The sequence below is a fragment of the Macaca fascicularis genome, chromosome 10 (genome assembly GCF_037993035.2).
Source record: "Macaca fascicularis isolate 582-1 chromosome 10, T2T-MFA8v1.1".
Lineage (NCBI taxonomy): Eukaryota > Metazoa > Chordata > Mammalia > Primates > Cercopithecidae > Macaca > Macaca fascicularis.
This window is the reverse complement of record NC_088384.1, coordinates 68,777,369-68,799,789: the sequence shown is the minus strand read 5'-3', so window position 1 is coordinate 68,799,789 and position 22,421 is coordinate 68,777,369. Positions and strand designations below refer to the sequence as shown.

The following is a 22,421-nucleotide window of genomic DNA, read 5'->3' as shown; positions in this document are numbered from 1 at the left end:
CAGGCGTGAGCCACCGCGCCCGGCCAGCTTATGTTTTAAATATAGGCTTTGTCTTATGTCTCTATAGCTAAAGATTGGTTTTTAGAGCTTAACATTCAATGTGCAAAACAAAAGTATTCCTTACCTCACCAATAAAGAGAACCTGCAAACTTTTTTCTCATGGCATGTTTTTAATTCTGAAAATTAACTTTAGGAGATAAGAGACTATTTAAAAATACAGCACCTCTGATGAATAGTTAAATGGATCATTTATCCTACAGGGATAAACCATAACCAAAACTAATTGTGGGGCTCTAGACTCCTGACAGCACCAAAAACTCAAGTTGCATATGAAGTCCTAATACTTACAGTTGATTTCCATTCAGTATTCGGTATTTTGCTCACCTAAGAATAGATACTCCCCAGAGTGTACAGAGGCCCCTGTATATTCAATGGTAACCACAAAGAATCAAACAGAAACCATGCCAGTCCATGACTCTATGATAGGTTTTTAATGAATAGTTTGTGTGGATTTTCCCATGAAACACCCTTGATCTTAGTTGGGCGATTTAGTAAATTGTATAGACCTATGATGTTGGTGGTGATCAGCTAAGCAATACAGAAATAGCCAAACAGAAGTCATTTCAAATTAAGTCACTTGTACTTTGAACTATTACTCAGTATTGGATGGTAGATGAGGGGAAAATATAAAATATGTGTCCTAGACCAATGCTGTCCAATAGAGCTTTCTATAATGACAGAAACAGCCTATATCGGCTGGTCAGTAAGGTAACCAATAGCCCGCAGTGGCTGCTGAGTACTTGAAATACGGCTATTTTGATTGAACTGAATTTTCAATTTTACAGCTAGCTATGGTTACTAGTTATATTTGGCAGCAAAGATCAACAATCCTATAGGTCTATCTTAAGATTACTTTTACAGGAATGAAGAGTATCAGAATTATTTCTCAATTACATATATTTAGTTTTCATTTCTACAGGAGGTCAACAAAGTTTTGTGAACTAAATTGTGTACGTTTGTTTTTTTACGAAAGGACTTCACAGAGAACAAGACAAAGAGTAAGAAACACAACAGCAAATTTCCAAAAAATTCAAGTAGAATCAAACTTTGACTACAGATTTGGTCAAATTCGTGCTAAACAGCCTCTTTAACAACATCATTATTCAACTGACTTATATAATTTGCTTTTTAGTAGTCAAATACATTGTTTTAAATCTTTTATTATAAAATACATGTTTAGTGTAACAAATTCAAATAATCTCTTAGGAAGATAAAGTAAAATAAGGGGCCAGGCATGGTGGCTCATGCCTGTGATCCCAGCACTTTGAGCGGCCAAGGTGGGTGGATAACCTGAGGCCATGAGTTCGAGACCAGCCTAGCCAACATGGTGAAACCCCATCTCTACTAAAAATACAAAAATTAGCCAGGCGTGGTGGCGCATGCCTTTAGTTCATGCTACTTGGGAGGCTGAGATGTGAGAATCACTTGAACCCGGGAGGCGGAGGTTAGAGTGAGCTGAGATTTGTGCCACTGAACTCCAGCCTGGGCAACAGAGCAAGACACTGTCTCAAAAAAAAAAAAAAATAAGAAGGACGTCCATCACATTGTACCTACCAAAATGCCCATTCCCCAAAGACAACTGCTGTTAAACAATTAGGGTACCTTTCCTGATTTTTTTTTTTTTTTTGTCTAAGCACATTTAAAAACCAAGACTTTTGGTTTTAAGTGATAGCTCTGAATCTCCTTTAGGCATGAAGTATAGGAAATTATATTTCTGCAGCAAACTCAGGCTCTGGAACATCAAGTGTGGATTCACTGGAAATTATTTGAAGTAACACTTAGAGATCATAATAGCCAAAAAATATTGAGAAATGAAAAAGGGTAGGTTTCTTTAAATTTTTTTTTTTTTTTTTTTAGAGACAGGTTCTTTGCTCTGTCACCCAGGATGGAGTACAGTGACGGGATCGTAGCTCACGGAAGGCTCAAACTCCTGGGCTCAAGCAATCCTGCCTCAGCCTCCCAAGTAGCTAGGACTACAGGTGTGCACCACCATGCCCAGCTGATTTTTTAATGTTTTGTAGAGATGGGGTCTTGCTATGTGCCCTGGCTGGCCTCAAACATCTGGCCTCAAGCAATACACCCACCTCGGCCTCCCATAGTGCTGGGATTACAGGCATGAGCCACCACACCCAGCCAAATAAAAGGCTTTTTGAGGAAGTATGATCAGAAGAAAATGGAATGTGCTTGAAAGAGCGCTAAAGGGCCACGGAAGTTCTGTTCTCTATAGAACAGAACATGAAGTAGGGACAGGTTCTTTTTAAAAACACTTGACTTTGGAACAAAACCCAAATTGTCCCCATGATTTCGTCCTTTGACATTATGTTCATTTTGGTTATCTTAGTCTTTTCTCAGACTTCTAAAAGCCCCTGGCTAAGTTAATGCTTATGACTGTGGTCACAAATGGATGGCTTGGATTTTATTTGTCTTGCAGTGTTTGTAAATTTTTTGATGTATACTCTTATTGCCAACTTACATACTCATATGTATATGGATTGTATGTGTGTGTGTGTGTGTGTGTGTGTGTGTGTGTGTGTATAGTCCCCAAATTTAAAAACCATAATTTGGACATTTTTTTCCACACAAAAAATCAGAAAATTGGTAACACTCTGCCCCATTTCCACATGGCAACAATTTAGACAGGCCATGAGCTCTCCACACGGCCCTGATCCCACCACTCTTGTCTCAAACAAAGCTAGTCAGTTGTACGTATATTATGTATGTATATTGCTGTGCCTCTCCTTCCTTCCTGACTCTGGAAGACTCCTGTCTCAGTCTCTCTCAACATGTCTGAAGGACTCAGGGGCAAGTGTCAGAGGTGTTGTCCCTAGTCTGGGTTTAATGTCCAGGGCCAGCATGAAACAGCAGCTAGTATTTTGAGCTCTAAGCTAACACTCTGGACTTTCAGTCATGTTTTCTTTCCCCAGTGAAATAGAAAAGTTTGATTTCAAAGAGGCAAAGTGTGCGACACCTGCAACATACATAAAACCTGTTTAGTTTTACTCAGGAGTAGGAATCAGGAAACGTGGGTGCTATTTCTGACTTACTTTGGTTAGAGAAGGGCAGTTAAGCTGTCCTCACGTTTCTTACCAAATGAGGAAAATACTGCGGTAGCTCATAGCAATTTGGGGAGTTTTAGAGTCTATGGAAAATGGAAACGCTATTTGTAACTTAGATTGAACGTTGAAACTTGTGTTTGTTTTTCAGGCACTTTTGGAACTTAACTGGATGTTTTATGTGTCTAGTAATCGGCTGATAGTAGATATTATTCTACCCCTATATTGGGATGCGAAATAGCAGAAATCATACAGTCTATGCTGGTACTTTCAGCAAAGACTTTACCACAGTAATCAGTTCATGAAACTCTGTGTTCTGAAAGTGGCCACGGTCAGTGAATTTGTGCAATTTGGTTTCCAACCTATCGGCCACTTCTTGTTGTTCCTTCCAGGGAAGGAATGGGTCATCAGTGGAGCCAAACTGCACAATGTAAGGGCAGTTGGCCTTGATCTTCTCCCACTGCCAGGGGCGGGTGAAGTATCCTATGGGGAAAAAAAAACAGTCTTTCAGTGCCCATGGATAATCTCCCTCTAGATATTCTAAAATACCTACTGGCGACCCACATAGAGACACAAAGGAGCAGAGCCTACATGTGAGTTAGAAGCAGCAATTCTTTTGTTTTCAAATCTGTAGGGCTTGATACCACAGTTACTCATGAAGAGGTGGTACATGGTTCAACTAAAACCAGGCCTCTATGGTTCAATTCTAGACTTACTGCTTGGGAAGAAATCAAAGTGTGAACTTATATCCAAAGATAGGTGGTAAATCTTTCTCCTATGCTATTAGAATGTTTTGGCATATCTGAAAGACAGCGCTGTTTTTACAACCTGAACAGACAGCCCCATGTCTCCAGAGGGCTTTGCTCAGATTTCTACCTTTGGACTTACCACTTGCACGCTCATTTTCATCCCCCAAGTCTGATGTGTACGCAGACACTAATACAATAGCATATACTCGATGTGTTTCTGCATACCTGGAGAAAGAAAAATGATGTCAGCTAATATAAATGTTACCTCTGATCACCAAAAAGTCAATAAACTGGCCGGGCGCGGTGGCTCAAGCCTGTAATCCCAACACTTTGGGAGGCCGAGACGGGCGGATCACGAGGTCAGGAGATCGAGACCATCCTGGCTAACACAGTGAAACCCCGTCTCTACTAAAAAAGACAAAAAAACTAGCCGGGCACGGTGGCGGGCGCCTGTAGTCCCAGCTACTCGGGAGGCTGAGGCAGGAGAATGGCGTAAACCCGGGAGGCGGAGCTTGCAGTGAGCTGAGATCCGGCCACTGCACTCCAGCCTGGGCGACAGAGCGAGACTCTGTCTCAAAAAAAAAAAAAAAAGTCAATAAGCTACTTAAAAACTCATTTGTGGTAGCCTACAGAAAGCATGTGCTATCTGCTGTTGAGGTTGATGTGAAAAATAGCAAGGAAACTGCAGAACTACAAGCCCAACCCTGGCTACTGGATGAGCTTCTACTCATTTTTCTTTCCTTTTTTTTTTTCTGAGACAGAGTCTCACTCTGTCACCCAGGCTGGAGTGCAATGGCACAATCTTGACTCACTGCAACCTCCACCTCCTGGGTTCAAACGATTCTCCTGTTTTAGCCTCCTGAGTAGCTGGGATTACAGGCATGCACCACCATGCCCAGCTAAGTTTGTATTTTTAGTAGAGACAGGGTTTCACCATGTTGGCCAGGCTGGTCTTGAACTCCTGACCTCAAATAATCCGCCCACCCCGGCCTCCTAAAGTGCTGGGATTACAGGTGTGAGCCACCGCGCCCAGCCCCTACTCGTTTTTCAAGGTAGTTCAAACTTGTGCAAACCTTTCCCAATAAACAAAAAATGTGTAATCTACCCACGTTTAGTATGCCTCAATGTCACCTGGTTGGCGAACATGCAGATTCTCAGGCTCAGACCCAGAGCCTCTGATTCAGAAAGTTGGGATTAAGGCCTAGAATCTGCATTTTAAGGCATGCTCCCTCCTTCAACCCAGATGACTCTAATGCAAGTGGTCTGTGAACTGTATTTTAAGAAACACTGTACAATACCAGAAATGTACCTTTGGTACCACACACTCCACGTTGCCTTGTATTATTCATTTGTGTCGTCTTATGTAAATTTCTCTCAATAAACTGTCAGCTCCTTAAGGGCAGGTATGAGTCCTATTGATCTTTGTGTTCCTGGTGCCCATTACAGTGCCTGGCAAGTAGACACCCAGCTAACTATTAGGTTGGTACAAAAGTCATTGCAGTTTTTGCCATTAAAAGTAAGCAGGAGACAGACAAGAAATAAACAGGATGTCAGAGGCCATGCATAATCCTTTACTAGATCTAGGATTTATTAGGTCTAGGTGAAAAGTACTACAGATAATAAGATATAAAGAGGATAGGAGCAAGTAGAGTGAGGCTCCTTTATTGGTAAAAACCAGAATTATAGTATTTGCAGACAGCAGTATCCCTCAGCAAAGACTGGGATAAGGAAAGACACATAGTAGTAATAATTTCAAGAGACCTTTGTGCCAAGAAAGAGTTAGCGTTGGTATTTTGTTCTTGGGCCTAAACTTTTTTCCCCATTTACTTTGAAAAATATCAAACCTACAGAAACGTTTAAAGAACAAGCACCTAGGCTGGGCGTGGTGGCTCATGCCTGTAGTCCCGGCACTTTGGGAGGCCAAGGCAGGCAGATCACTTGAGGTCAGGAGTTCAAGACCACCCCAACCAATATGGTGAAGCCCCTCTCTACTAAAAATACAAAAATTAGCCAGGTGTGGTGGCAGGCACTTGTAGTCTCAGCCACTCGGGAGGCTGAGACAGGAGAATTGCTTGAACCTGGGAGGCAGAGGTTGCAGTGAGCCGATATTGTGCCACTGCACTGCAGCCTGGACAACAGAGCGAGGCTCCATCTCAAAAAAAAAAAAAAAAAAAAGAACAAGCACCACCTAGATTCATTAATTTTGTCACATTTCACCCTTATTTTAGCATGTATCTCTTGAGAAGGCCACTCCCTTAACCATGGTACCACTATTACACCCAATAAATTTCACATTGATACAGCAATATTATCTGTATTCAGTTTTCCCCAACTGAACCAAAAACGTCCTTTAAAACATTCTACAATCCTAGATCTAGTCAAGGATTATGCATTGCATTTTATTTTCATGGTTCTTCAGTCACTGTTAAATTTTTTCTTTTAAATGACATTAACATGTTTAAGAGTTTAGGCCTGTCTTGTACATTATCCTCTAAATGGAATCGTCTGTTTCCTCCTAACTAAACTGAGGTAAACATTTCTGGCAAGGATACTACATAGGTGATGCTATGTCTTTCCCACACCATCACATCAGGGGACAAATGATGCCAGTCTATTATTGGTGAGATTAAGTTTGATCATTTGCTTAAGGTGACATCCACGTGATCTCTCCATTGTAAAGGCACAACTTCCCTTTCATGATTACAGTCATCTGTAGGGTAGTCCTCTATGATTGTGTCAATAGGAAATTCTACAATCTTAACCCAATCGTTTTGGCATCCATTTTTCTCCTTGTCTCCCTTAACTTTAGAAGTCAATTCTTAGAAGGTTGCTAATAATCCTGCAGTGAGTTCAAGGATCTTTAAAAGCAGGCACATCTTTATTAATCAATGGCTTGAGAAAAATGCAGTTGGCCTTGAGCTGGGACAGAATTCAATAATACAAGGAGCTCTTCATTTTCCAGACAACCCCTGGCAGCATATAAACATCCTTACACTAGGAGTGTACCATAATTTTGTAGCTCCATCCTGAAATACTCTTGTAACTTTAATCAGTGTGGCTGAAAGGTTATGAAATTTGGCAAGATTCCCTGACATGCAATTCATGTGACATCCTAAGTGACTGCTTGGGACAAATAAAAACTATTATCCTTTGTCATTTTGCCTAGCAAATATGAAAGAAACTCAACCCTTATAGGCTAAACTTAGCTTAGTCAGCCAGCTAAGTCGCTACCCACTAGGCCTTATAAGGCTAAAAGGGGAGATATAATATTCTTAATGAGCAGTAGGGATGTGCCCATGAACCTAAGGACTGGGGTTCGCAGGTGAGTGACACTGCAGACACAATCTACCATATGCCAGGCTCTCTTCTAGGCAATGGGGTTTCAGTGCCAGACTGAACAAAGCCCTGCCTTCCTGGAGTCTACATTCTATTGGCAGGAGACAGACAAGAAATAAACCGGATGTCAGATGATAAAAAGTGCTGCAGATAGACCGGGCGCGGTGGCTCATGCCTGTAATCCCAGCACTTTGGGAGGCCAAGGTGGGTGGATCATCTGAGGTCAGGAGTTCGAGACCAGCCTCAACATGGAGAAACCCCATGTCTACTAAAAATGCAAAATTAGCCAGGCATAGTGGTGAATGCCTGTAATCCCAGCTACTCGGGAAGCTGAGGCAGGAGAACTGCTTGAACCTGGGAGGCGGAGGTTGTGGTGAGTTGAGATGGCACCACTGCACTCCAGCCTGGGCAATAAGAGCGAAACTCCGTCTCAACAACAACAACAACAAAATGTGCTGCAGATAATAAGATATAAAACGGATAAGAGCCAGTAGAGTGAGGAAGCTGTTTCACATGGAGTGATTAGAGAAGGCCTCACCTAAAGGGGACATTTGAGCACAGACTTCAAGGGGAATAGAAAGCCATGCAGCCGGGCGTGGTGGCTCAAGCCTGTAATCCCAGCACTTTGGGAGGCCGAGACGGGCGGATCACGAGGTCAGGAGATCGAGACCATCCTGGCTAACACGGTGAAACCCCGTCTCTACTAAGAAATACAAAAAACTAGCCGGGCGAGGTGGCGGGCGCCTGTAGTCCCAGCTACTCGGGAGGCTGAGGCCGGAGAATGGCGTGAACCCGGGAGGCGGAGCTTGCAGTGAGCTGAGATCCGGCCACTGCACTCCAGCCTGGGCTACAGAGCAAGACTCCGTCTCAAAAAAAAAAAAAAGAAAGCCATGCAGATGTCTAGGGACAGAGTGTCCCAGGTAGAAGAATGAGAGCAGGCTAAGATGTGTGTGTACTTAGCATGTTCCAGGAACCGCAATGAGGTCAGTAAACCTGGCTGGGAGGAGAGAAGGAGAGTCTGTAGAGACAGAATCAGAGCTGACTGATGGGAAGCCACTGGGGTTTGCAGCCACTTACGCTTTAAAAGGATCACTGCATCCCAATAAGGGCAGATTTTTTTTTTCAGTCCACTAGCAAAACCAGGAAGGAATTAGGACAGATTACATTACCACTTTAGAGGTCAGCACTGTTTCCTCTGCAACAGAAACTTAAGATATACACAAGGTATATCTCAAGCAAGCATGGCTGGAGCCCACAAAGGGGATACAGTTTAACAAAGATCGCACCTCATGGCTGCGATGGCCCCAGAACTGTGGCCGATAATGATGGTCTTCTCATCACAGTGCAGCTCTGTCTCCATGAAAGGCAGCCAGATGCTCTCTCGTGCTGTAACTTAAGGTTCAGGGTAAAGAAAAAGTCTGTCATTTGATAGTGGCAGTCTGAATCCAATGCTGCCCCACCTTTCTAACAGACGACTATTCAGCAATTCACAACTTTTAAAACTGCAGGACCACAGCAGGAGACAGGACTGTGTTAACAGAGCCAAAGGCTTACGTATTACTACTTGAAAGACCCAAGTCCACAGTTCTGACAAATAGTTTTTCTTTTCTCTCTCTTTTTTTTTTTGTTTACCATGTTCTTGTAAGAAAATACTAAGGAAATAATAAAATATAACTCTGAAATTTTAATGTAAACTTTCAAACTTAAAAAAAAAAAAAGCTATTGGTCAGGTGCAGTGGCTCACACCTGTAATCCCAACACTGGGAGACAGAGGTGGACAGATCAGTTGAAGATCAGTAGTTCAAGAACAGCCTGACCAAATGGTGAAACCCCATTTCTGCTAAAAATACAAAAAAAAATTAGCCAGGCATGGTGGCGCGTGCCTGTAATCCCAGCTACTCGGGAGGCTGACTTGAACTCGGGAGGCAGGAAGAGTCACTTGAACCTGGGAAGCAGAGGTTGCAGTGAGTTGAGATCATGCCACAGCACTCCAGCCTGGGCAACAGAGCGAGACTCCATCTCAGGAAAAAAAAAAAAAAAAGCAAAAAAACTCCTGGAACATTCTAAAATTCACACACATTTATTCATTCTTTCCAAACAGGGGATTCCTGAGACAAGTCATAGGCATACCCAGAACAAAAGTAGCAATATGACGTGTTTAAACATTAGGATCTCAAACACATGCTGTAAAGTTTTATATGTATGCCTCAAATGTAATACCCACAAATTCTGCCTGAAAATATTTGTAGACTTACAGAAGGGAAAGATCAAGTTGGTGCAAAGTTGAAAATTAAATTTTACCATGCCCAGGTGCTTTCCTGATCCTTACTAGAATTTTCTATGGCTTTTGGTTCACACCCTCCTCCCCAAGCTACTTGCCTTATTCTTTCTTAGGTATATCGGCATCTTTGGTTTCTCCACTACGATATTCTTGTTCTCTACCACAAACATGGTAATATCAAAACCCAACAAGATGAGGCTCTTTAAAAACAAGTTTAAAACTTACTTGGGTCGGGCATGTTTTTAGCCAAACACTGGAAACCAGGTATCTATGATATGAGGGGGGAGAAAAAGCTATAATAAAGAGCTTAATTACAACTAATACTTTGCTAATAAGAAATGAGGCACCTGATATGATCGTTACCAATTCAGTATTAACTTGTGTTATGAAATGAAGTAGGTTAAGTGACCATCCTTTCGCATGAACTCCATCTGTAGTTCTGTATCTAGGCAGCTCTGCTGACCTCTATAGAGACCTATATCTGCATTTGAACACCCATATTTGCCTCTACAGCCCTCCATCTATAGAGGGGCATGAACAAATATGTTCTAGACAGACTGACTTGGAGCCAAATAGACCGTGGGCCAGGCAGTAGGTAAAACGTGGCACAGGAACGTGATACAGAAAGGTGGAGACAGCATCCTCTCAGAAGCTCCAGCCCTGAACTTTGGGGTTGTAGCTCTGACCAGGGTTTTCAGCCACAGCCCTGCAATCTACTCTGGAGGATGGCAACCCAGGGAGCCGACCTACCCCTTGGTTACAGAAGAGGGTTAAAAAATAAAAATCAAACGGCACAGGGCAGCCTACAGTAAGATGCCATTTTTATAAAGCTCACCAAGAAGCCAAATTGAACGGTCTATTGTTTAAAGGGTATATTCATAGGTTGAAAAGTACTTTAATTTTAAAAAGAGAAGCAGATGAAAAAACTTCAGGATGGCACGGGTCTGAGATGGGTAGACATACGGGTCGTTTGGAAGACGATGTATAGGCAATGTCCCAGATTTTAGTTTAGTAATTCGTTACATTATGCCTCATAATGTAGACGCATGTTACATATATCCTTTGTATATATTAAGTATAGCATATTTAATTTTTTTGAAGCTGATGCGAGGAGCAGTGAAGATGTAAAATTATCTGGGAAGTCCCAAATCTGAACCAGCAGCAGATACGGGGGGCGGGGCTCGGGGCTCAGCCTGGGTAGTTCAAAGAAGGGGGGTTCCTTCAACTCTAACGGCTGAGCCCTCGAAGAAGTCTTCCAGGCAGTTTTACCAACCAAAATTCGACCACTAGCTCTAGAGTTTAAGAGAAGGCAGCGGGGGAGAGGAAGGAAAACACACAGGGCTTTCCTGGAGGGGATTAGACGCATGTTCAAACTTCAGCTCTCAGTCCCCTCCCGCCGTCCCTCGCTGCAGGCTGACTTCACCGAGCAGCGAGGCATTGGGCGCTTACCTTCTCCAGCTCCTTTTTCACCCAGCCATACCAGCCGTGGGTGGTCACATCCCCGCCTCCGTTCCCGGGAACAATCACTGCCTTGCTAGGAGAAGCCATGAGTGCAGCGAGGCCAGAGTCCCCTCAGCGCGGGTCCAACAGAGCTGAGCCCAGCCTGCACCGGCCGGGAGCCTGCTCCGCGGCATCCTGGGAGTTGTAGTTGCGGGGACCCGGGAGGCCGGGCTCTTTCCTCCTTGGCCTGCCTTCCGCTGCCTGCCTGCGTGGGGCAGCCAAGAACAGAGCCTTCGAGGTTCCCTCAATTGTAAAGCAAAGCACCGTTTACTTGCCTCTTACTAGTGCTCTCATGTTTTCCCCTTATTTAAGACAGGCTATGACATGCTTGGGGTGTGTTATTTCTTTGCTAGATTTACTGATATTTCTATAGGAAAGTTTGTTTTTGGTTTCAAACATGCAGAAAACCCATTTATAACTTGGGAACGCCTGAAATCCATATTATTTTTCCTTCTGATTTTAAAACAATTTTTAGTACTCAATATCAGCCCTGGTTGTTGTTTTTCATTGCTTTGAATGAAGTTTCCTTGTGTAAAGCTACCAACCCAAGTAAAAAAAAAAAAAAAAAAAATTTAATTAAATACCAAGAAAATACTTCGTCAGATTTTCATATTAAACCAGCTGATACTAAAATTGTTTAAAATAGTTTATAACCAATGTTTAGTCCCATATTCCTGGGAAGACAATTAAAGCTTCATGTACATTTGGTCACCTGGTGGGCCATTTAAACATTTTGTAAAAGATTTCATTTAATTGTTATTTGAATTCCAATTTGTCATTCTGGTTGTATAAAAGCTTTCCCATGCAAGGGGCTGATGTTATAACAGTAGATTATTATGCTACAGTGTATTTTAACCAGGTAAAGAAAGCTTTGTATGGTTTGAATTTTCTGGAAACATGGAGAAGACTGTCCTTGTCATCCACACTACAACAAAACTTCAGGACCTTGGGCTTTGGGTTCATGGTCTGGCAACTGAGAAGCGTCCCTCCACACTTCTGGAACTGTGCATGCATTGGAACTTTTGAGGTAAAGCTACCCTGGGAAATTTCTCCCAAGAAGAAAATGGCATCCTTGATGTGAACAGCTTTTCCCAAGTTCACAGCTTAAGACTTCTACTATCATAAAACTCTCATCTTTGATTTTTTTTTTTTTTTTTTTTTTGCTTATGCCTCTACAAACAGTAGAAGTGGAAAAGGGGTCTGTTACGTGCACTTATGGGATATAGTTTTATTTGTGAAGGAGTTTGAAGCCAGCCTTATACATGGATAACCTTATACTTTGATAGATAAAAGATGAAGGCCCAATGTAGGTAAGAAACTTTAATGGTACATGCGTTGCTTCATAATCAGTCAAAAACAAAACATTGGTTGACTCCTCTAACCCACATAATGGGTTAAAGAAAACATTGCCAGGAGGCCTTCACTCTTCTAGAAAGGCATCATTTGTTAGGTCCTTTTACCATGGTTTGAAGTAAAAGAAGCAATGATTAGAAATGTATCCCTCATTGGCTGGGCACGGTGGCTCACGCTTGTAATCCCAGTACTTTAGGAGTCCGAGGCAGGCAGATCACCTGAGGTCAGGAGTTTGACACCAGCCTGGCCAAATGGCGAAACCCCGTCTCTACTAAAAATACAAAAACTAGCTGGGCATGGTGGTGGGTGCCTGTAATCCCAGCTACTCAGGAAGCTGAGGCAGGAGAATCGCTTGAACCAGGAGGCAGAGGTTGCAGTGAACTGAGACCGTCCCATTGCACTCCAACCTGAGCGACAGAGCAAGACTCCATCTCAAAAAAAAAAAAAAAAAAAAAAAGGAGAAAAGAAAAAAAAAGAAATTCAGTGGTAGGGGATTAATGAAGAAATTGCTTAGTCAAGTGAGTAAACTCTTTAGCTCATTTGATTTTAGGAAGTTTGGTTTATGGGGGCCTTGGGTTTAGGAGCATACTCTGAACTCTTGGTGTTATCCTCCCAACAGTTATAATAATAGTCTCCCTGGTGCGCTGTATTCTCTCAAAGGTTTTAAATGTTTGCATGCAGCCATCTCTAGAACATCAGATGTTCTTTCTTCAACTGGAATGACAAAAGCTGAAAGAAATGTGCAACACGAGAACACCAAAACCTATAAATGATGTGCTGAGACCAGAAACCCAAAATGATGGTAACTGAGAGTGGCGCTAAGGCCCTAAGTTTTGGTCACACTTTCACCTAAGTGAGAACCTGACCAAAAAGGGGGAATTTTTTCCACAAAATTTTGGGAGGCCATTGTTTTGGACTAAGCTCATGCACTAGGCCCCAACAAACCAAACCAAACCAAAATGGAGTTGCTTGTGCTTAGACTTCAAGGAAACATAAATTCTAGAACAGACTAGGTTTTGTTTTTTCTTCTGCAAGTCTCTATAACAAACATCTCCGACAGCGTAAGTATCCACCCCCTAAAGTCCCCATTAAATCTTTTAACCAAATTCATTTCCTCTCGTCTAGAGACCATCAAGCTTCAGATGATCATGCAACAAAGGTTCCATCCAGTTGCAGGTGAAGACACCACCCCTAGCCCTCAAGAAACTACCCTGCCTCCACTAGATAGAGCAGGGCGAGTTCCGTGATCACCAATAGGTAGGGACTACACCCCCCCCAAGCCAGCATGAAGCAGTTACAGAAAAAAGACCATGAGTCCCTCTGCCTCCTCTGGAGATTTATGGGGATCACATCTCTCAAGGGGGAGATGAGGCAGGACAATAGGGTCTGGAGGCAGGGAACAGAAGGCCAATTCACACTTCAGTTATGACAGGAAATATCCTCTCCACATGGCGTAGGCCATGTAAATGAATTAACGTTACTTCATCCTCTTCATTTACATAGGGTGTACCCCAAGTAGAGGGTATTTAAACGCCCAAAAATTCTATAATGGGGACTTTGAGCCCTTATGCTCAGGCGCGCTCCCATAATGTAGACTGTACTTTCATTTTCTTTTTTTTTTTTTTTTTTTTTTTTTTTTGAGACGGAGTCTCACGCTGTTGCCCAGGCTGGAGTGCAGTGGCGCGATCTCGGCTCACTGCAAGCTCCGCCTCCCGGGTTCCCGCCATACTCCTGCCTCAGCCTCCTGAGTAGCTGGGACTACAGGCGCCCGCCACCGCGCCCGGCTAATTTTTTGTATTTTTAGTAGAGACGGGGTTTCACTGTGGTCTCGATCTCCTGACCTTGTGATCCGCCCGCCTCGGCCTCCCAAAGTGCTGGCTTGAGCCACCGCGCCCGGCCTGTACTTTCATTTTCAATGAAACTCTTCATTCCTTCCTTTCTTTGTGCGTTTTGTCCAATTGTTTGTTCAAGACGCCAAGAAACTGGACACCCTCCACCATTAACAAAGGGTCATGAGGAAACTTTTGGGGGTGATATATATGTTAATTATCTCGATTGTGGTGATGGGTGTCAAAACTTAACAAATTGTACATTTTAAATATGTGCAGCTTAAGGTACATCAATTATACCTTAATATAGTTCTTTCAAATTTAAAAATAGTAATCCCAGAACTCTGGGAGGCTAAAGCAGGAGGACTCCTTGAGCCCAGGAGTTTGAGACTAGCCTGGGCAACATGGCAAAACTCATGTCTTCAGAAATTTTAAAAATTAGCCAGGCATGGTGGTGTACACCCGTAGTCCCAGCTACTCACCAGGCTAAGGTAGAATGATCGCTTGAGCATGGGAGGCTGCAGTGAGCTATGATCATGCCACTGCACTCTAGCGTGGGTGACACAGTGAGACTATGCCTCAAAAAAAAAAAAAAAACAAAAAAAAAACAAAAAACAAAAAACCATAGGAATACAATTTCAACATAAAACAAGCAGAGACATTCCTGTAACCAACTAATTGTTTGCTTAGTAGTTTTTAGTTCGAGAAGCAATGATACTCCCTAATCAGGAACTGGGGGTTGAAAAAGGATCTAGCAATCTAGCTTTCCTGAAGATTTATTACCTCTTTCTTCTAGAAGGAGAAAAAAGGCAGTGACATTAACTCTCATCTTAGGTTGTTTATGCCGATAATAACTGAGAAGATTATAATTACATACATCCATTTTGTTTTCTACTTTTTATCTCTTGTACAAACAATTTCTGAGTTTATCATTATCATAGAAGAAATAGCTTTGGTTTCAAAGCTGAAAGCCAATGTTTTTGTGAATTTTTAAAACTCTGAAAATGCACCTTTATATTTGGTACCTCATTTGCTAATATTGAAGAAGTTATTCTCAAGAACTTGCTGAGACAGTTTCACTCTTTCTAAAGGGATCATTCATCCTCCACTAAGGCGCTCCTGCTGAATAATCTTCCTCTGCCTGGATTTTTCTTTTCAGGTCAGGATCTTTTCTGTGGGAAGTTTGTCTCTAAGTCTTCAAAGTCACGTCTAAACCTATTCTCCTCTCTTCTGTGGTTACTTTTCCTTTCTGCCACTGCTTTTGTTTACTTGTTTGTTTGATTTTTGGTTTTGCCACCTTGAGGAGAAAGGAGGTCAATGGAAGCCTTCTTCAAATTCTTGAAGAACACATGGGAGCTCCTGGGAAAGAAAGTGGGGGTGAAGTGGCTGTTCTTGGCAGAGAGGAAGGCATGCAAATGGGCACCGAAACGATGAACAGTACATGTGGGCTGGGAAGGACAGTCGTTCATTACTGTGAGTGATAGAAAAACTATGTAGGGTTTTAAGCAAGAGAATAGTAGGGTCAGATGTGTGATTTAGAGAAATCTATCCAGCAACCAGTGTGATTTTTGGATCTGGCAAATTTAGGCAAAGCAATCATTTGAGAGACTGTTGCAGTAATCCAATCAGAGGATGAGTGCCTGAACTAAGCAAGTAGATGAAATTGAGAAATATTTAGAGTAACAAATTAACAAGACCAAGTGATTCAGTGTCACCTTCGAGGTGGAGGGGTTAGAAATAAGGAAGAGCCAAGGATAACTTCCTACTTTCTAGACTCACTAACTGGGAAAAGAATGGCATCTTCAAGTGAAACAAAGTACAAGAGGCAGAAGATTCACTGGGAGCCAGGGAAATGATGGACAGTTTAGGACATATTAAGATCGAGATGTGCAAGAATACCCAGCGATGTCTGCAGGATATTTCTCCAGATGGCCTTGGACTGGCCCAGTTCTCCCCACTTTCTTGCTTGTAGTTCTGAAGAATAATTCCGATGTGCTGGGAATATAATATTCTGAGATAAGGAAGAAATAGCCAGAACAGCCCAGGCTCTGTTCTAGCCTCCCCAAAAACAAAGTGTCCTTCCATGCTTTTACAGCTTTTCCCAGCTGGAGTACAAGTGGACATGCACAGACGAGACTCGATCTGCACTGTGTGGCTTTCCTGAGTCTTGAGAGACCAGCTCATCATAAATCCTAGGCTTCTGCTGTCCCTTGCTGCTTCTCTGTGAGTAATAAATCCACTTCATGTAACTTGTGTATGTGAGTGTTCTGGCTCACCAGGCTCGGGCAGGTAGTAGAAGTACAGTTCAAGATGCAGTGAACTGAATTGGTAACCAGTGCACACTAAACACGCTTTGCAGAACCCAGCAGGTTGCTGAATATATGAATCTGAATGTTAGGTAGAAAAGTCTGACCCAGAAATACAGAATTTAGGCCGAGCGTGGTGGCTCACACCTGTAATGCCAGCACTTTGGGAGGCCAAGGTGGGCAGATCACCTGAGGTCAGGAGTTTGACACCAGCCTGGCCAACATGGCGAAACCCCTACTAAAAACACAAAAATTAGCCGGGTGTGGTGGCGGGCACCTGTAATCCCAGCCACTCAGGAGACTGAGATGGGAGAATTGCTTGAACCCAAGAGACGGAGGTTGCAGTGAGCCAAGATTGCACCACTTCACTCCAGCCTGGGCGACAGAGTGAGACTCCATCTCAAAATAATAATAATAAATAAATAAATAAATAAAAGAATTTAGAGTCAGGCTATAGATGATGATAATATGTCAGAAAAATTATGAAAGATTTTGCAATAGTCAAAAGAGGTTACTGGGTGGACTTTCCATGGAATGCTGTGCATTTTTAAAAGACTCTCTGGGGGCTGGGCATGGTGGCTCTTGCCTGTAATCCCAGCACTTTGGGAGGCTGAGGCAGGCGGATCACGAAGTCAAGAGATCGAGACCATCCTGGCCAACATGGTGAAACCCTGTCTGTACTAAAATTACAAAAATTAGCTGGGCATGGTTGCGCGCCTATAGTCCCAGCTACTCGGGAGGCTGAGGCAGGAGTATCGCTTGAAGCCGAGATGTGGAGGTTGCAGTGAACTGAGATTGCACCACTGCACTCCAGCCTGGCGACAGAGCGAGACTCCGTCTCAAAAACAAAAAAAAAAACAAAACAACTCTGGGTCATTTGCTGTAGGGGCCATGTACCTCTGCCTTTGAGTATGCTATTTTACAACTCTCTGGAGATAGAAATTAACTTACAGAAGGTAGTAATGCAAATGTTCCCTGCCCATAACAGTGTAAACTATTCCTGGCCACAGCAATACAAATCATTATTTTGTGTGATAGAAAATATGTCACTATAAACCAAATTCGTCTTGGAACCAGTTTGAACATCCCTCCTGGTTGTAGGGATTAAATAAAGTCAATGAATGAGTTAAGTAAGATCTTTGGAACATGTTCATTTTATATTTGCATGAAGGCCATAATTTTACCTTTTGAAACACTTTAACAGTTTTGAAGCTTTCACCAACATGCCAATGGATTCACCTGACAGAACCAGGTAAACCACATTACTGAAGAACACCCCATGGGGCTCTAAGTCCAAGGACGCTTTTTCCTGGCTCCCAGAGTGAACACCAAATAGCAATAGTACTACAGCATTGCTGACTTTCTCCCTAAGTTTCTTTCTCCTCCTTACTGATTTTGGGTTTTGTTTGTGATTCGCCCACAGCTGGTGGATTTTTCCCCATGAATGGCAACAACAGTTAGGAACTTGCGGGAAACCCCGTCGCTCCCTTTCCTCTGGCTGGCAGAGCGGAAGCCGCATGATGCCTGGAGTTCCTCTAAAAGACGTGAACCAGCGGGAAGTCGTCAGAGCTCTGGCAGCCTGTCTCAAAAAGTCCGGGAAGCTGAAAGTCCCTGAATGGGTGGACACCGTCAAGCTGGCCAAGCACAAAGAGCTTGCTCCCTACGTTGAGAACTGGTTCTACACAGGAGCTGGTTCCACAGCGCGGCACCTGTACCTCCGTGGTGGCGCTGGGGTTGGCTCCATGACCAAGATCTACGGGGGACGTCAGAGAAACGGCATCATCCCCAGCCACTTCAGCCGAGGCTTCAACAGCGTCCTCCGCCAGGTCCTCCAAGCCCTGGAAGGGCTGAAAATGGTGGAAAAGGACCAAGATGGGGACCGCAAACTGACACCTCAGGGACAGAGAGATCTGGACAGAATTGCCGGACAGGTGGCAGCTGCCAACAAGAAGCATTAGAACAAACCATGTTGGGTTAATATATTGCCTCATTCAGAAAAAAAAAAAAAATAGGAACTAGGTTTTCCGTTCTGAACATCTGGTGATCTCTTTAAGTGAATTAATAGTTTTTAGAGATCTATTCTCTTTTGGATAAGAGATGACGAAAAATCTGGTTAGTCTCTTTGTTTGTTTGCCTTTTTGTCTATTTATGAGTTCAAATCAGTTAAGACTTCCATGCCCACTGGGAAGGAGAACAGCTTTTTGTTATCTAGTCCACTGAATTTTTATGTTTCTGAATGTATTTTGACCTGTGGCCTAAGTTGTAGAACCAAAGCTATATGCTATGTGTCTATGTGTTTTCACGGCTGTAATCAGCAAAGGCCTTCCCCTCTTGTTGTGGGAGTAAAAAATATCTTGCTACCTTTGTAAAGTTTTAATAAGTTAGATTATTTCATGTCTTAAAGGAGCTCTGTTATAATTCACTTATGGAAATAAACACATGTAAAGCAACTATTCCTAGAATTCCAGAAAATAAGTAAATTAATCTTCTAATAGTTTATGCATGCAAAATTTCTTAAAAATGCTGAAACCATCCTCACAGGGTTAACAAGATTACAAGTCAGGCTTTAGGCAGGTTAGTTAGGCACTGACCAGGGTGCATTGGTGCACTTCAATTCACTTCCCTGCAGCTGCTAACTAACCAAAGCCTTGCAGCACACCGATCACCTGCTCCCTGATTGAGAATCTCTGACACTAGATCTTCGTACCCAGGAATTGCTTAAGGTGTTTTTCAGATCCTGAATTCCCACAGAACAGCTGATGCCAAACTGTTTAGGGATCCCCACCAGGAAGGGCACAGTGGCTCAGACCTGTAATTTCAGCACTTTGGGAGGCCAAGGCGGGATGATCGCCTGAAGCCAGGAGTTTGAGACTAGCCTGGACAACAAAGTGAGACCCGGCTTTACAAAAACAATTTTTTTTAATAAATAAAGACCTCCACCAAGGAACAATACTGGAATGAAATTTCTTCATCTCCCTGTCCCATGACTTCACCTCTCACTTCCTGAACAATCAGAAATCCCCACACTTGAGCCCATTGACCCTCCAGACTTCTTAAAAATGCCATCTCTAATCTCTTGGGGAGGTAGATTTGAGGATTCCTCTTGTCTCCTCATTTGGCTGCCACTTGATTATGGAACTCTTTATCTGCTGCAACTCCTATTCTTTCTGTTACCGCACAATGGGCAATCGAACCTGATGGTCCTATAATAATCCTTACAGAAATTGCTAGTGCAGAAAGAATCCAGGTTCAAATAATCAAGGCAAATCTTTGGCAAATAATATTATTTTAATTTTTGGTTAAAAAAAATCCCAGCTGCCGGGCGCAGTGGCTCAAGCCTGTAATCCCAGCACTTTGGGAGGCCGAGACGGGCGGATCACGAGGTCAGGAGATCGAGACCATCCTGGCTAACACAATGAAACCCCGTCTCTACTAAAAAATACAAAAAACTAGCCGGGCGAGGTGGCAGGCGCCTGTAGTCCCAGCTACTCGGGAGGCTGAGGCAGAAGAATGGCGTGAACCCGGCAGGCGGAGCTTGCAGTGAGCCGAGATGGTGCCACTGAACTCCAGCCTGGGCGACAGAGCGAGACTCCATCTCAAAAACAAAAAAAAAAATCCCAGCTATGTCTTCTCTCAGTGTTAAGTATTATACATGTGTACATTTTACTTGAGTTTGTTTCCTTACAGAGAGAATAATCTGAACTTCCTAAATGTATAAAAATTTACTATTGATAAGCTAATATTAACATTACATGTTTAAGATCCTGAAAAATGTAAATATGTTCAACAAAACTGAATCATCTTCACATTTAACAGTAATTGTTTCTGTGTGCCTTAAACTATTAATAATTTCTATGATCTGTACATAACTTAAAACTTAGCATTAAATTGAGCTAATTAATGGATACTTCTTGGATGCCTAGATATGTTCTTGCATAATTTTATGTCTACATCGTTTTGCTTATTTTTATATGCTGCAGAGTGTTTGGGTGAAGGAAAAGGAACAAGATGGAGGAAGGTGAACAAGATGGAGCAGTCCCTGTTGTTTCCGGGTTCTTCATCACAGATTTTCCCGCGCCCGGGAAAAGAACCAAATCAACTGAGCATGCGCAGAATGACGTCAAGCTGGGGACACCGAAATTCAAGAAGCCACTCCTACACAAACGCCCCAAACTCCTCCCCTTCCAGCTCCCAGGCATAAAAGTCCGCTGCTGGCAGGAGCCGGGGTGACTTCTTCGGCCCCCGCATTTGTGGACCGGAGAACGTCACCCGAGAGCGCCCGTGCGACTCCCCTGGCCCCCCACACCTGAGGACCAGAGAACCTCCTCCGATGGTGTATGCATATTTGCAATAAAAGACTGCCACTTTCTTATGTACTTTGGCCTCATGTTTAATTACTTAGCTCTCCTAAATTAAGTTACATTAAATTAAATTAAAACAGTTGAGTCACAGTAATGAATGTCTTCATGTTTGCCACTTGGCAGTGTGTAAAAACGGTTGTGGTGGCTGTATAAAGTTGTGTTCTATCATGCCTTTTGCAGCAACATGGATGCCTGCAGCAACTTGGATGCAACATGGATACCTGGAGGCCATAATCCTAAAAGAATGCAGAAACAGAAAACTGTCAGGCCTCTGAGCCCAAGCCAAGCCATCACAACCCCTGTGACTTGCACGTATTTGCCCAGATGGCCTGAAGTAACTGAAGAATCACAAAAGAAGTGCAAATGCCCTGCCCCACCTTAACTGATGACATTTCACCACAAAAGAAGTGAAAATGGCCGGTCCTTGCCTTAAGTGATGACATTATCTTGTGAATTCCTTTTCCTGGCTCATCCTGGCTCAAAAAGCTCCTCCACTGAGCACTTTGTGACCCCTACTCCTGCCGCCAGAGAACAACACCCCTTTGACTGTAATTTTCCTTTACCTACCCAAATCCTATAAAACGGCCCCACCCTTATCTCCCTTTGCTGACTCTTCGGACTCAGCCCACCTGCACCCAGGCGAAATAAACAGCCATGTTGCTCACACAAAGCCTGTTTGGTGGTCTCTTCACACAGATGCGCATGACAAAAACCAAATACATGTTCTCAATTGTAAGTGGGAGCTAAGTAGTGGGCACACATGGACGCAAAGATGACATTAATAGACGCCAGGGACTACTAGAGTGGCGAGGGAGGGTAGGAGGGGCTGAAAAAATTGAGTACTATGCTCAGTATCTGGGTGACCAGATCGTTCGAATCCGAAACCTCATAGCCAGGTAACAAATATGCAGTGTACCCCCTGAATCTAAACGTTCGAATTATTTTAAAAAAGAAAGTTATGTTCTATGTAGTTATAAGCTTACTCTCTTAAAATGCTTGAATATTACAGTTCTCAATTATTCATCTCCATGTAGAAGAATGATAGGGACTCGCTGAGAGCGCCAAGACATTGCAGCAAGGAGGGAGGAGAGCTTGTAACGTGAACCACCACCACACCGCTGTACTTCAAATTCAACTGGCCACAGAGACCCACTCCCAAAACCAGCAAGCGCCTAAGCCCCGCCACGCACACCACCCGCCACGCCCCTCTGCCCCGCCCCTTCCGCCCGCTGACGCCTTCTTCCGGCAGCTTTAGTTTCTTCCAACCCGTACAGCTCCCTGTTCCGCGAGCATACGTCATCGTTCTCGCTTTCCGGTAGCTAAGGCGATCAGCGGGACTTCCCACTGAGACGGGCGGATGTTATGTTGTATCAGGGCGAACCTCTGAGGAGCGCTAGCTGCGCTTAGGCCACGGTGCGGCAGGCGCCGGGGTTTTCTGAAACAGAAACGTTTAGGGGTGTGGAAACGTGTTCCGAGGAACTGTGGTTTTGAAGTGCGATACACACCTGTCTTGCCCTGTTCCAAGATGGTGGCAGGGCTTCTCTGAGTCTTTCTCTTCCGCCAGTCCGTTGGAGAAGCGCTCTTTGATTGGCC

The 22,421-nt window shown here is 43.4% G+C and overlaps 1 protein-coding gene, 1 long non-coding RNA gene and 1 pseudogene across 4 annotated transcripts; 1 reads left to right on the top strand and 2 right to left on the bottom strand.

Moving 5' to 3' along the window:
• Nucleotides 1-472: 472 nt before the first annotated feature.
• RBBP9 (RB binding protein 9, serine hydrolase) lies at nucleotides 473-11,067 on the bottom strand. 2 transcript variants are annotated; one of them, XM_045362435.3, is made up of 5 exons: nucleotides 10,929-11,067; nucleotides 9,705-9,747; nucleotides 8,485-8,590; nucleotides 4,002-4,087; nucleotides 473-3,596 (listed from the first exon to the last, which is right to left on the bottom strand). In XM_045362435.3, the coding sequence occupies exons 1-5, from the start codon at nucleotides 11,025-11,027 to the stop codon at nucleotides 3,370-3,372; spliced, it is 561 nt and encodes a 186-aa protein (XP_045218370.1). In that variant the 5' UTR covers nucleotides 11,028-11,067; the 3' UTR covers nucleotides 473-3,369. The 2 variants fall into 2 exon arrangements, with proteins under 2 accessions (XP_045218370.1, XP_073860780.1); XM_074004679.1 differs by lacking the exon at nucleotides 9,705-9,747.
• Nucleotides 11,068-17,987: 6,920 nt separating this feature from the next.
• Nucleotides 17,988-18,501, top strand: LOC102121991 (small ribosomal subunit protein eS19 pseudogene; annotated as a pseudogene).
• A 2,331-nt stretch (nucleotides 18,502-20,832) lies between these two features.
• Nucleotides 20,833-22,387, bottom strand: LOC107131074 (uncharacterized). Of its 2 annotated transcripts, none has more exons than XR_012419103.1 (2): nucleotides 22,124-22,387; nucleotides 20,833-21,064 (listed from the first exon to the last, which is right to left on the bottom strand). It is a non-coding gene; the product is annotated as an uncharacterized lncRNA (long non-coding RNA). The 2 variants fall into 2 exon arrangements; XR_010578554.1 differs by lacking the exon at nucleotides 22,124-22,387 and adding an exon at nucleotides 21,812-22,038.
• Between the last annotated feature and the right edge of the window lie 34 nt (nucleotides 22,388-22,421).